Below are 14786 nucleotides of genomic sequence, written 5' to 3'. Positions count from 1 at the left end.
GGAACATTTTCAGATGTTTATCCACTGGCTGTGCACTGTCTTAGATGTAGGCCTACATGTGCTGCAAATTTAAAACAAACAGCATATAACAGGTCTGTTACATGTTTTACATCGTTTAATCACAATTATTTGAGAGAATCTTTGAGAAAATCTAAAAGCTTGCAACGCGTCACTTCATGAATCGTGACACGTAAGCTTGTACTGTATTCCAGCTTTTTTTTTTAAGTAGGCCTATACAATTATTAAATATGTCAGTAATGTAAGTTATTTGTCATAGGATATCTTGCCCCTTGCAATATTTGATTATGAAGCCTGGAAAGCCAAACAAAAATGTAATTTTGTATTGTGTTTTTGACATGTCCCAATGTCAAAAACAACTTCAAGTTTGTAATCGTGACGGCTCTACCAAACAGCCGCATGTTTTAACATGTGATATTCATGTTCATTGATCAAGATCGATCCATGAGCTGTGTACATCTACCCTAGCCTTGTACAGTTTTCTGATTAAGAAGGCGAGCCAGGTGGGATTGCTGAGGACATAAGTTCACGCGGCGGCATTCACAACATGTTTGAGAGACCAATCAATTAAAGGTAAATGCCACGAGAAGGACCAAAACGGAATGCTAAACCGTTCAGAATAAAGGGTTTTATTTTAGAAGTCAGTCTCTCTATAGCTGTCATGGACAGTTTGTAGAATAATTGGAAGTTTTCCCGGTTCAAATCCCCTGGAGCTGTTTCGTTACCGATACTATCAGTATCGGAAAAGCTGCCGATAGCTTCCTAAAGTGCTGGTATCGGCGAGTATGTCAGTCTATGCCGATCCGATAACACGTAATTTATCACGTGATATTTAATTTACAGTTGCATTTTCATTGCCTGAGTTGATGTTGTTTGCTTCACGACTGTTTTATACTATTTACGCTATTATTTTACTAACCTGTAGCTGCATATTAACAATAACAATATGCAGTAACAATATGCAGCAACAATTCACCCTTTGTCAAGTCGCGCCCATGTGCCCCTCTTCGCACCCATTGGTTGCCGTTTCGTGCTTGGACAAAAATCCTTTCTCTCCATCCACTACCATTGAAATAACATGTTTTTCAGTTGCTTCGTATTGATATTCTGTGCATTCAATTCTTATTTTAAACGTGGTGTCAATAAAAAGGAGCATCGGAAAAAATAATAATAAGCCCAGATCTACAAGCTCATAGCGCAGCACGAAGTGACCCGATCTATGCTCGTAGATCTGCTGTTTTTGAACAGCCAGAGAAATCTTAAATGACATTTACTTACTCGGTTTTAATGGCTTAATGTAACTTTTCACCACCTCTGCCACCTCCTCCACAGTGGGAGGAAAAAGACTATATCTTGCATCACCCCTTAACCCTTATCCCTAAATTAATTTGCCATTTTTTACTATTTTAAAAAACCTTTTAAAATAGTTCAAATAGCCGATCTACAAGCTCACAATGTCTCGATGTAGATCGGCTAGTTGAACTATTTTAATGTATTTTTCAAAATAGTAAAAAATGGCAAATACGTTTAGGGATAAGGGATAAGGGTGGCGCAAGATGGAGCCCTGCATCTCCGCCGTGGGAGTGGGAGCGAGTCGGTGAATAATGAAGTGACCGTGGACAGTTCCTCAGCGCCCAGACAAATTAACACCACGAGTCAGCCCACCAGACAGAGCAACGGAGAACAATAACACTGGCTAATGAATGCTGCCCGTGCATAATTATCAGCGTAACCCATTACAACCGGGAAAGTAGCAGTATCATTTTTGTTTTACTTTAACCACTTTTAACCATTATTTTATATATTTGGCTATTCAAACACAGCAGATAAAGAAGCTCATAGCTGATGAGCTCATTAGCTTGTAGATCTGCTATTATTTGAAGAAAAAAAACAATACTGACAAAGATATTTTGAGATACTGGTCCGCGGACAAATACATAATTATTTTGGCGAACCTTGCATGAAAGAGTTTTGAGCACCACTTATGTAACAAGTAACAACATACATTTTTTCCAGAATACTGACATTGTCAGGTCTTAACGGTTTAAATAGAAAAGACGTACGTGTAGGTTGTATTCATTAATTTCACTCACCATTAGTAGAGCTGAAGGAATGAGTGTGTCCTTTGGTCCATTGTGTCACATTCCACGCTCTATTCTCCCAGAACACCATCAAAACAAACCTGACTAGACTGTAATATCCTGTGTTTTTAAACTATGAAATAATTGTTACATGTATCTACAGTATAATATTCATGAGTAAGGGTGAAAGAGTGCAACCGCGGCAGTAAATTAGTTCAATAGTGTACACAATATGGATGGCTTCATAGACTATCAGTGTAAATTAATATTACTAGAAGGTCCCTGGTTCGATTCCTGCCGGGGACGCTGTGAGCACTGGGTGCGTGTTCTCTCCTTCACGTCATCAGCGCCCATACCCTAGGTGGGGGTGGCGAAACGGTGTCCCTTTCTATATGTGGAGTTTGCATGTTCTCTCGGTGTCCCTATAGGGTCCCTCATAAAAAACTAATCCTGGTCAGCCAGGGCGCCTGATAGAGGGAAAAGGAACTGGTTGGAATGTTCCTTCCACACGCTACGTCCTACCGGGGGTACCCGGTAGTTCCCCCGGAATAGGACGGCTTGGACTCCTCATGCATTGAAGGAAGCATGAGGTCAGTCCGTTGCTCTCCCCAGGTTGGCAGAGGGAGCGTAGTGCCCAGGATTACAGTTTAGGCAATTGGCACGGGGTGGAAAATGGGTTCCAAAATCCTGGGATAAACATTATAGGGGGAAAAAGTATGTATACTAGGTCGTCACATGCGGTACCTCAATATGTTTGAGTGTGTCCTGTTTAACCATTGTGGCTGTTATAACTCTGACTCATGGAGTCCATATTTGGGCATGGCTGACGCACCGTGACCTTATACGATGACATTTTACCTTAGATACTCGTTCACTCCGTCAATACGACCAAAATGCGTGTTATGGGTGGTGTCGTGGTACACCTTTCCGTGTGTCGTGGCATATACGTTGGCAGCACAGCAGGTCTGAGGACACTGAATCATGTCAGACCCTTCTTCACCTTGACCTCCCAGAGGTTGGCTCCATCCGGGAAACTAGCAGATGGTGAAGACGTGAACAATGAGCCCATCAAGTTCTCCACCAGCAAAGGCAGCCACAAGACCTGGAAGGTGGAGCGCTCCTTGGGAGTGCAGTATCAGCGACCCTGGTGGAAGGTTCTTCCTCTCAGTCTACTTTGTATTGGCTTCTTGCTGTGGTGTGCGCTGCGACCAAATTCGGACGTTGACGAACAGCTGGAGAAGCGTCTTTTTGAACACTTGCCCGGCTTACTTTCAGATGAAGCGGAGGAGCAACCCAAGAGCAAACCAACCTAGTAGCCTACATCTGGGACTTTTGAAATAATCGTTTTTTTTCTTATTTTTTTTACCCACGATTTTGCAACGCATTTTTTCACCCAGTGTCAATTATCTAATGTAATCCTGGGTGCTACACTTCCTCTGCCAACCTGGGGACTGACCTCATGCTTCCTTCTATGCATGAGGTGTCCAAGCTGCTTCTTTTCACCTGACGGGGGGAGTTTCCCCGGCCGGACGTAGCGTGTGGAAGGAACACGCTATTCCGACCAGTTCCTTTCCCCTCCATCAGTCGCCCCGGCCTCGGCGATTAATCGATTAACGATTAACTATTAACATCCCTAGCAGGGGCTGAAGCCCCCTTTGATGTCTATGTGTGCACGTCCCTGTATATAAGTGACGGTACACACAGAATAATAGAAAATGCTCAATAGTGGACTCGATAAAAGCCTTGCTCGATAAAAGCCTGGCTCGATAAGCCCGCTCAATAAGGTGCTGGTGCTCATTATCATTAAAAAAAAACATCAAGCTCCTTCCCTACTCACAACGCATCGCAGCGCTTGTAGATCTGCTGTTTTTTTGGCCTAACCTCTCCTCGCAATAGGGATGTTTAGGTTTCTTCATGTAAAATAAATAAATGAATCACAGATTTGGTGACCTCCCTGTAGTAACTCTGAGGACCCCTAGGGGTCCTGGACCTCCTGTTGAAGACCCCCTGCACCACAGAAATGCAGTCCCATTCATCACCAAATTAATCTCTATTAAAACAACACACTAACTTTTCATTACAATTACTATAGTTACTCTACTGTAACCAACCAACATTTTTATAGGTTCACATCGCGGCATACGCCTGCACTTGCTCGAATAACGGACACAAATTGCCTGCCCTGGAATGCATATTCTTTGAGCTTTCTTTTCCTTGTTTGTGTGGCGGTTGAGTGCACTTTCTTGTTGCTAATACCCAATTAGGGAGATGATTATTGATCGAGGTGTTGAAAGTTGACCGCTAATCTCCCCTTTCTCTCAGGATGAGACGATCAATAGGTTGAATATAATCAGCAGGCATGGTTTCGCACTAGCACTACAATTGAATTAGATTTGGGCCTGAATACATATCGTATATAGCTGTCGGGGAAGAAACCTCTTATCTCCGTCTTTTAACTTTTTTTCTCATAAATATTAACGGCCCTACCTGATCACGCTAGACTACATCATCGCACAAAAAGCATCAAAATTAGCAGATCAGCGATCTGCTAATTTATGTTTTAGAAAACATGAAAAACTGAACCAAAACAAACTGTATAATATTTATAAATCATTTCACTCAAAATGATTATAGCAACATCATGACTATTGACAAATTACGCTGTTCATCAGTTATGTAAGATAAGACAATTAAATAATAGTGGCAGCGGTGGCCGAACGGATAGCGGAGCGGTCTTGATACCGGAAGGTCGCCAGTTCGAATCAGCGGTCCGACACGTTAAAATTACCACCGCTGAAGTGCCCTTGAACAAGGCATTGAACCACTACGATGAAATGTGTTCTATGAGCAGGGCCTGGCTGGAAACAAGTTCTTGAGCTTAGCCCAGATACCCTGGGTAAATATAGTAATCATTGTCTCCACCAGGCCGAAGGCATGGGGAGAGAGTATGTTTTGCACTCCGTCCGTCCGTCCGTCCGTCCGTCCGTGTGTGTGTGTGTGTGTGTGTGTGTGTCCGTCCGTCCGTCCGTCCGTCCTTCTGTCTGTGAACAGCTAATCTCCGGCACCGTTAACCCGGTCGATGCCAAATTTTGCACACACACTCCCTGGATGCCAGCGATGAACCTCTGCCCCAATTTCCAAAACGGACTGTTATAGCGCCACCAGGAGGCCGCTTTGTGCAAAACAAGTTTTTGGACAGTACACCTACAGATTTTGTCCAAACAACACGCAAATTGGTACACAGTCTCTCTAGAGCCATTCAACGAAACAGGTCTTTCAGATTTCTCAGACTCCATCCTGATTGGCTAAGATTGACTTCCAAAGTTCGCAGGAGTGCTCAGTTTCAAACAAAATGCTGCAAATCATGAACACATCGTGTGATTTCCGTGAAATTGTGCACGTACATTCCCCTTAGGCCGAGGAAGAAATGCCACATGGACATTTTCAACTCAGCCTCATGGTGGCGCTATAACTGGCCGAAAAGTGTTTTTACCTCTAACTGCATGGAACTGTGGATAACTTTGTATGCCAACTCCCTAGAGGCCAAGGAAAAACCTTTGCCTGGAATTTTTCACATCTGCTCTTTATAGCGCCACCAGGAGGCCGACATATGTAAAACACATTTTCTAATATTACTCCTTCAGATTTTATCCAAATTTCACGCAAATCGGTACACATGCTCTCCATAGTCATGTGATCAAGACGGGTTTGTTTGATTTCTCATAATCCACCCTCATTGGCTACAATTGGCTTCTAAACTTTTCAGGAGTAGCCCGCTTTGTACCCGTTTCTTACAAATCGCCACAACTACTCAACGCAGCGTCCGATTGTGGTGAAACTGTGCATGCATATTCCCACTAGGCTTTGGAAGAAATGCCACTTGACAGTTTTCAAATCAGCCTCATGGTGGCGCTACAACAGGCCAAGCCGCGTCACACACACAGACACAGCCACACACACACACACACACACACACACACACACACACACACACACACACACACACACACACACACACAGCTCCTAAACATTTTGCCAAACATCACACACACACACTCCTATCCTCCTGGGGGAGACCTGTGCCCAGAAGGGCACTTTTTCTAGTTTCATTTCATTTCATTTCATTTCAGGCCAAAGTATTGAAGATGGATCTGTCATGGTTGTTATGTGCAATGATGTCTTCCCTTTGTATTTAGGGTTTCTTCCTGGAGGCTGAAACCTTGACAGTCAAACGTGCCAATGAAAAAAACAGTGATATAGTGACACCACAATATCATCCCCTCCCCTAACCCCTCCCCCTTTATCATACAACAACAGCTGTGGGTGCGGCTTCAGTTCAGCCACCCACCAGGCAAACCAGGCATATCCTACTTAATGAACTGGTGGGCACGTCCAATAGTAATACCTGATGATCACATTTTAGGGTGGGGAAAAGAATCACGGCACTCCATCTTTAATGAAGTAAGAGACTTAATCCAGACGTAGGCCAATTTGCATTTGCTTAAGTCACTTTGTCTTTGTTCCCATGCACCCCAGTAGTAAAGTAGTAGCCTGTCAGGAGTTTTAGACATTGTGGGCAGTATTATGCGTGTCTTAAGTACCAGGTCTTATTACTTAACTTAAGCCCTGGAGGCGTGGTCAATGCCATTTGGCTATTCTGAGTGGCCAAACAGCATTGACCACGCCTCCAGGTCTTAAGTTAAGTAATAAGACCTGGTACTTAAGACACGCATAATACTGCCCTGTATGGCCTAGAACAGGTCACACTCTTGAGTCTTGGAACATAGGCCATTAGACAGTGGTGGGCAGTGTCACAAAGAGATGATTAGGCACACAATTAACTAGGCCATTATTTTAGCAAGGTGAAGTTTTGCTACTTTTGAATCCTGAAAAGTAACAATTGCAACATGCATGTACTGTATGAGGTTTCCACCTGACATTTTCTATTTCGCAAAACAAAAATAGTTAAATTGTTTATATTTTCTCTCTATGGTGTCATATAAATGAAATCTCTGCAAGCGTGTCAACACACAGTAGAGGTCCGTGGGTGTTGCCTGTTAGCGACTAGTAGCAGACCGTGTTAGTGTGCATCAAGGTGCAACCGTTTGTCAAAGAAAATCTGAAATCTTTCCGTTTCTCAAGTTATGTTGTTGTGCAGGAAAACACTACTACTACTACTGTCAATTACTCTAGAAGTGGAGCACTGCAGTGCTACCATATTTTCTTCTGCTATAAAAACATCTTCTGAACAGGGGTTTTCAACAGAACTCTAAGGGGGTCCTCAGAGTTACTCTTTAGTTTAGTTTATTTGAACATCTTCACAGAACAGATTCAAGTGCACGGTTTACATCAGCAGAGAAGGAAAAAATAATGAAGACCCGTGAAGGTGATCAAAAGGCATGGGCTGAAGCTTAAAAGCTTATAAGTGCCCATCCTACTCACAGCACAGCATTAGAAATACTCAGCATAATTATCAGTTTAACAATACATTAATCAGAGACAAAAAATTGTATTTACAAGCTTGTAGAGGTTTGGTGGAGAGGGGGACAAAAAGAGCAGACCAGGTAAAGATGCAACAGTCAAGTTTACTAATTGAGTGTTTAAGTGGTTAAATGTCTGTAAATACAATCAACACATATCCAACATATTTGTAGAAAGTGTGTGTGTGTGTGTGTGTGTGTGTGTGTGTGTGTGTGTGTGTGTGTGTGTGTGTGTGTGTGTGTGTGTGTGTGTGTGTGTGTGTGTGTGTGTGTGTGTGTGTTCTGTGAAAACGTTGAAAATCTGCACAACTATAAATGCACCGTGTGTGTGTGTGTGTGTGTGTGTGTGTGTGTGTGTGTACGGTTCTAATCCACATAACTGGAGAACCGTTCGGCCCACCGACTTCAGATTCAGGCTTTGAGGCTTTGAGGATTGAGATGTGGGAACAATATATTGAAAGATTGGAGCGCAGATCTGTCAGGAAAAAAAAAACGTCTTTACACAGATGGTGTTTCAGGCTATAAGTCCAACACCCTCCCCCATTCTTTGGGCCATTAGGATCATATTTTTTTCCTGACAGATCTGTGCTCCAATCTTTCAATATGTTGTTCCCACATCCAAATAGAGTGTCCTTCTTTGGGCCTTCTGGGCCCTTAGGGGCCCCCAGGGGCAAAGCCTCAACTTCAGTTCATTTGATCATCAACTTTCAACTTTGGGTCAGTCTACATGTAGAAGTGGCCAAAGTTGAAGGTTGATGCTTTGGGTCAGTCTACATGTAAAAGTGGCCAAAGTTGAAGGTTGATGCTCAAATGAACTGAATTTGAAGCTTTTCCCCTGGGGGCCCCTAAGGGCCAAGAAGGCCCAAAAAAGGACACAGTGCTCTATTGAGATGTGGGAACAATATATTGAAAGATTGGAGCGCAGATCTGTCAGGAAAAAAACCCGTCTCTAATCAGCCTAAGATTCACAGATCGTGTTGCAGCCTATTAGTCAAACACCCTTCCCCATCATTTGGACCATTAAGATCATATTCTTTTTCCTGACAGATCTGTGCTCCAATCTTTCAATATAGTGTTCCCACATCCCAATAGAGCACAGTGTCCTTCTTTGGGCCTTCTGGGCCCTTAGGGGCCCCCAGGGGCAAAGCCTCAACTTCAGTTAATTTGACCATCTTCTTTCAACTTTGGGCACTCTGCCTCAGTTCATTTGACCACCTTCCTTCAACGTTGGGCACCCTAACATGTGGTCTTTAACCCTTAGAAGGTGAAAGACGCCAATTGGCGTCATTGCTTACATTCTGTAAATGATCAATGACGCCAATTGGCGTCTTTCTCTTTTTTGATTAATCTAAACATATTAATATGCTCCGAAGCGCTGTTTAAATTCCTGAGCTTATATTCCAACTACATTACCCAGAAAACCCGTGTCACGTGACACACGTGTACGTGTTGCCATTGGAAGCTGGTCCCACCCCCTGTAAACAGTGGGGGCAGAGGGAGTCTTCATAGTTTTCATTGTTTTGCCTGTTTTGCCGTCTCGCCCGAGCGATTTTCTAGCAGAAAAAGTTGAAAGCAGTACTATTTATTTGAGCGAGTTTTGTGGTAGTAGTATTGATCCATACGCGTCCCAGTCGCCTTCTCCAGGCGGAGTAGCCCTGGTCCAGTGCTTACAGCGAGACTCGCTGCTCCCTCCCTCCTTTTTTCATTGTCTCCCCATCGTCGTCCGATGAGCTATACCGGGAAACCATTGAAGAAGACGATCAACCCGGAATGTTTTGAGGTAATCTTATTGTAGAAAATGCCCTTCTATAGTGATCAGAAATCATAAGATGATCGCTACAAATAGATGCTTGGATAATTACTACTACTAGTCAGATCATGACGCCAGAATGACTCACCACGATGGCCCCCAGCCATTAGCCAGCACCTTTGGTGCTGGCTAATGGGGGGGTTGGTGTCGATCGGTTGGTCGGTGCATTGGTGCTGGCTAATGGCTGGAGGGGGGGTTGGTCGGTGCAGTACAAATGTATCGTAGCAGGCATGCACGCATGGCAATACAATTATTTTATATTGTAGCGTGCCTTATAGGCGATCTGATCTTTAGAGTAATGTTCGCTCCTTTTATTTACTGTCTACAAAGACGGAGAACAAACATGCATCGTTTACTGAAGCAACGCGTGGTTATGATGACCTTGCTACAAGGATCGGAGGGGGGACGGGGAGTGAAGCTAACAGTAGCGTATTATATAAGATCTGTATGACGTTTCATTGACGTCTGAGCTTGCATGATAACCGCATTCATTGTATATTGTATACAATCATGATTGTACATTGTTTAGTGTGTCTCCGTGTGATGATGATGATGACGATGATGTCAGATAGCCTACGTTCCCCCCCCCCCAACTGGCTATTGGCCGGGCTGACTACAGCTAAATGTTTATTTTTATATATTTAGAACTGGCATCAGATGAGGAGGAGGAGGAGGAGGAGGAGGATGATGATGATGATGATGATGATGAAGACGAAGAGTCAAGACTGCGATGGAGTTCTCCGACACTGAACCGGATGCATTAATTCATTTCAGTTGTTTTTTTTTTTTAAATTTAGCCTACACACACACACACACCGTCAAGAACAACTGGAATGCAGTGGTTTGGGGACACTGGGTAGTTTGGGGACAACTGTTTTGTATGTAGGCCTATTTATTTTCTGTAATATTTATTATAATTGTATTATGTTAGTAGCAGGCCTGGAATTTCATCCTTTTAGGGGCAAGGCCACTTGGCCTTTAGTGTGGTCAACTTTTTGAGGGCACAAGGCCAAGTGCCAGGGCATGAAGGCCATCAATTAAAAAATGATTTTCCGATGAACATTGGTTCAGAACAAAATATAAGTAGCTACTGTTGTAAAATATTGTAAACATGTTTTGGGGACCCAGTCCAGAGATGAAAATCATAATGAAATGGCCTAGGACCCTGTCAGGCTGTCACCCTAGGCTAATTAATATACATTTAATTTGGGGGTCCTTGAAATGTAAATGGAGGATCATTGGGTTAAACTGTGAGTTCATTCACATAAAATACAATGACAGCCTACATAACTTTTGAATAAGGGCTTGGTTTAGAAAAGCCTATAGCCTATTTTGTGCTAAACTAATACATTGAATAACATGGCATTGTAGAGAGGTTAGTGACAGATAATTTCTCCATTGTGGGGCTGCACCTGGCTGCACCGCTGCAGGACTGGACTCTGCAGTAAGTCAACACAAAGTGAAAGTGCAGCTTCAAATCAGTTTTTTGTTCTTACCTGGAGACAGTGTGTGCTGTGCACAGGGGAACAATTGTTTAATTATATCCATGGTGTCTTTCTGTCGCTATCCATAATGCGACGCAAAAGTACATTTATGTTTGTTTTGGTGGGCTAGATAGATTCGGTAGATCATCTCTCCTCCTCCTTGTATGGACAGCCACGCTGTTTCGCATTAGACAAAAATAAATCAGCTGGACCATGTCCGACCAGCGACCAACGTTAATGCATGTGACGTAGGACCGCCACACTGTCGCAACTGTAGAAAACATTATTTTGTTTTGAGTGATAGTTACAGTTTGACCGGATAGCTAGATTAGCTACACTAGTAGGCAGCGTGTGGGCTAAATGCCCTCTGTTTACTCTGTCAGTGCGTGTATGTGTGGCGCGGAGGAGGAGGTGTGCGGGTGTGTGTGTGTCAGTGTGTGCGCGCGCGCGCGTGTCATGACGACCAGCGGCAGCGGGGGTAGTTATTAAGGCAAAGTACCGCAAAAGAATCAAACCACTTTGCAAATGGCAACACAACTACAACACAGATTTGTTCTGCGCGGGACGTGAGGGGAACATTGGTTACCGTAATGACTGGAAAATTGCGCAGAGGAAAAACGGTAAAATGAACTTCTGTGGGCGCCGGTCGGGGCACCACGGCCACTGTGGCCGTATGGGCATATACTTTTTCGAGGGGCACACGGCCAAAGAGAGGGGCAACGACGGCCATGGCCGCCGTGGCCGCCGTGAAATTCCTGCCCTGGTTAGTAGTCATAAAAAATAAAAGACGCTTTTACAATGAGTTAGACCTGTCATGGCTATTTTGTTCACTATTCTGAGGTTTATGGTTTGACTAAGCGAGTTTCAACTGTGATTTACTCTGTAACGGTAGATGGTAAGAACCCAATTTTTTGTTATAATACAGTATACATTCAAGTCTATATTTTGATACATATCATGGGCACAAAGTCATATCAAAACAATGTCCTTGGATGTGTTTTTTATCAAAACTGTTTCTTCACAACAGGTTTTTGAGATACATGCATGAATAGACAAGGTACTGGTAAGACTATGTAAACATGGTATATATCAAAATGTGCGTTAGAATGTCTAATTTTACCCCAAAAAAGAATTGAGTTTATATGATGTTCCAATTCAGAGATAGGGGGACTTTTAGCTGGATAGGTCAGATTGATCATGACTGACCATGCTATTTATAGATGGCAAAATATCTACAGTGGTACATGTGAGAAACTTTTTATTTCATTTTAATTGAACTAGACAACTCACCCTTTAAAATTAGATATTGCATGGCTATGTACGCCCAGCAGAAAAAAAGTTATTTAGAAAATAAAACTTCAACCGGGCATAACTCTTTTTGTTGTCCTAGAAACACTACCCAGTGTAAATGCAGGCTCTTTTAAATGGCTTCCAACACAAAAACTAAACATTTTATCAACTCAGTTCATTTCTTTCCTGGAAGCAGACAAGCCAAGCTTTCTCTGAAGGTCTTTCGTTGTCACACATTCACAACAGAGAATTTTCAATAAATCATTCAAAAACGCCATTCTGCCATAGAGAAGTCCACAAACTATATAGAAATCCTTGAAACTCTCAAAGAGTTAAGTGGTGGGCCTGGGGTCATCCTAGGGCCTAGAAGGTCTCCTAGCCACTAAGATGACCCCAGGCCCACCACTTAAAGACCACATGTTAGGGTGCCCAAATCTGAAGTTAGGTGGTTAAATGAACTGAAACTGAAGCAATTCAGTAAAGGTCAACGCTTCCTCCTGGGGACATTTTAGGGCCTACGACCCCCAGTAAACCTCTTCTTGGTTGTGGGAACAACATATCCAACGATGAGGACCCCAGGCCCAAAGATGTCCCCCTGGCAACTGTTTCAACTTTGGGTCAGCCTACATGTAAAAGTGCCCAAAGTTGAAAGAAGGTTGTCAAATGAACTGAAACTGAAGCAATGGTGTAATTGTGCCCAAATCTGAAGTTAGGTGATCAAATGAACTGAAACCGAAGCAATTCAGTAAAGGTCAACGCTTCCTCATGGGGTCATTCCAGTAAAGGGTAAAATACTCTTCTTGGTTGTGGGAACAACATATCAAACGATGAGGACCCCAGGCCCAAAGATGTCCCCCTGGCAACTGTTTCAACTTTGGGTCAGCCTACATGTAAAAGTGCCCAAAGTTGAAGGGCAGAGCTTCAACTTCAGCTACCCAGTACCCAAGGTTGAAGCGCCCTTCAACTTTGGGCACTGGATAGCTGAAGTTGAAAGCTTCAACTTCAGCTACCCAGTACCCAAGGTTGAAGCCCTTCAACTTTGGGCAGATCTACAAGCTCGTAGTGCGGCACCGAGTGCCACGCTACGAGCTTGTAGATCTGCTATTTTCCAGTGGGGTACATTGAATCACTGGTCCTGGGTCAATCCAAGGGCCTACCACTCCACTCTCTTGATATGTTGTTCCCCAACTCTTGGAGAGTATTTAGGCATTTTACTGGAGGTCCCAGCCCCTAAAATGACCCCAGGAGGAAGTGTTGAATTGCTTCAGTTTGAGTTAATTTGAGCACCTAAATTCAGATTTGGGCACCGTAGCATGTGGTTTTTAAGTGGTGGGCCTCGGGTCATCCTAGGGGCTAGAAGGTCCAGGGAAAGGCCTACATACTCTCCAAGAGTTGGGAAAGAACATATCAAGAGAGTGGAGTGGTAGGCCCTTGGATTGACCAGTGGATGCAATGTACCCCACTTTGAGGTGTCACGTTTTAGGCCTAGATTTACGGTAGGATTGAACCAGTCGGGCACCCGGGCCTTGTGGGTGGGAAGTGGGCGGAGTTGACCCTTCGACTTTGGGAACTCTGAACATACGGCTTCAGATCAGGGCACCCGGGCCTCGTGGGCGGGGAGCGGGCGGAGTTGAACGAGCCCCCTTCCACTTCGGGCACTCGGGCGGGTGCCCGAATCTGAAAGTGGTGCTGCCACCTGGTGGAGGCACTTATATGACAGGGTCCGAATCTGAAATCCGGTAAATTCCCTATCTATCCCCGGTGCCCGGCTGTAGAGAACCGAGTTGATGGATGATGGAAGTTGGTGATCCATGCCCCACCCGGCCGGCTATGCAATACCCGTTGTACCTGTGTCAGACCCGTTCCACCCATCTGTCTGTGTCCCTTTTATGCCCATACTGTATATAGAGATATATGTATCTGTCTCTCTGTGTCTCTGTGTATAATATATAGGTCTATGAAAAATAATCCCAAAAGAAGCGCCAGGGGTCTGCAAACTTTTTTAAATGAAGTGCCATGTTTTTATTTTCTAGATAGTCAGTGTGCCATATCAAGATTAATTTGAATGACACCACATTACAATTTCATATTTTGATTGTCCACAAATATAAAGTTTTAATGAATGTATAGAATGTGCTGTGCAGAATGTTATTTGACTATACTGATGTTTAAGCCAACAGCACTCAGTTGTCACCCTCCTTTGTGCCAATGTGACACTGGTGCCCATTTACAAGCTCACAACACGTTGCAATGTGATGCATTCAGTGGCGCAACTCCCAACGAACGCTAGGGGGGGATAGAGAGAAAAATCCGTCCCCCCCCCCCCCCCCCCCCTAGGGAAGGGGGGGGGGGGGGTCAAACCACCAAAATGTGGGGTTATGGTTAGGGTTTGGGGTCGGACTACAGAGAGGTTGTTCCAGTGCCTCAATGCACATACAAAACTGCGTTTATTATTATGAATTACCTAGCTGTGATTCCTCCTCCTCCCATGTGTCTCAAAACGTAAAAGTTTAACCACATTATCAGCAGTGCCTCGAACATGGTCAAAACTCACTGACCGTCTGTAAGTAGCCTATTCTATATAAAATGTACAACACCATCATCTCCTGGGCAGTTTTCAGGA

At 43.8% G+C, this 14786-nt stretch overlaps 1 protein-coding gene across 1 annotated transcript; it reads left to right on the top strand.

Moving 5' to 3' along the window:
- Positions 1-2992: 2992 nt before the first annotated feature.
- Positions 2993-3412, top strand: LOC306913254 (ubiquinol-cytochrome-c reductase complex assembly factor 4-like; the record flags this gene model as incomplete). The annotated part of the gene is made up of 1 exon (XM_079489845.1): positions 2993-3412. One exon carries the CDS (start codon positions 2993-2995, stop codon positions 3410-3412), a length of 420 nt encoding a protein of 139 aa, XP_079345971.1.
- Between the last annotated feature and the right edge of the window lie 11374 nt (positions 3413-14786).

The sequence above is a fragment of the Electrona antarctica genome (genome assembly GCF_951216825.1).
Source record: "Electrona antarctica genome assembly, chromosome: 20".
Lineage (NCBI taxonomy): Eukaryota > Metazoa > Chordata > Actinopteri > Myctophiformes > Myctophidae > Electrona > Electrona antarctica.
The sequence above is the reverse complement of the archived record's forward strand: the minus strand, read 5'-3'. Positions and strand labels throughout refer to the sequence as shown.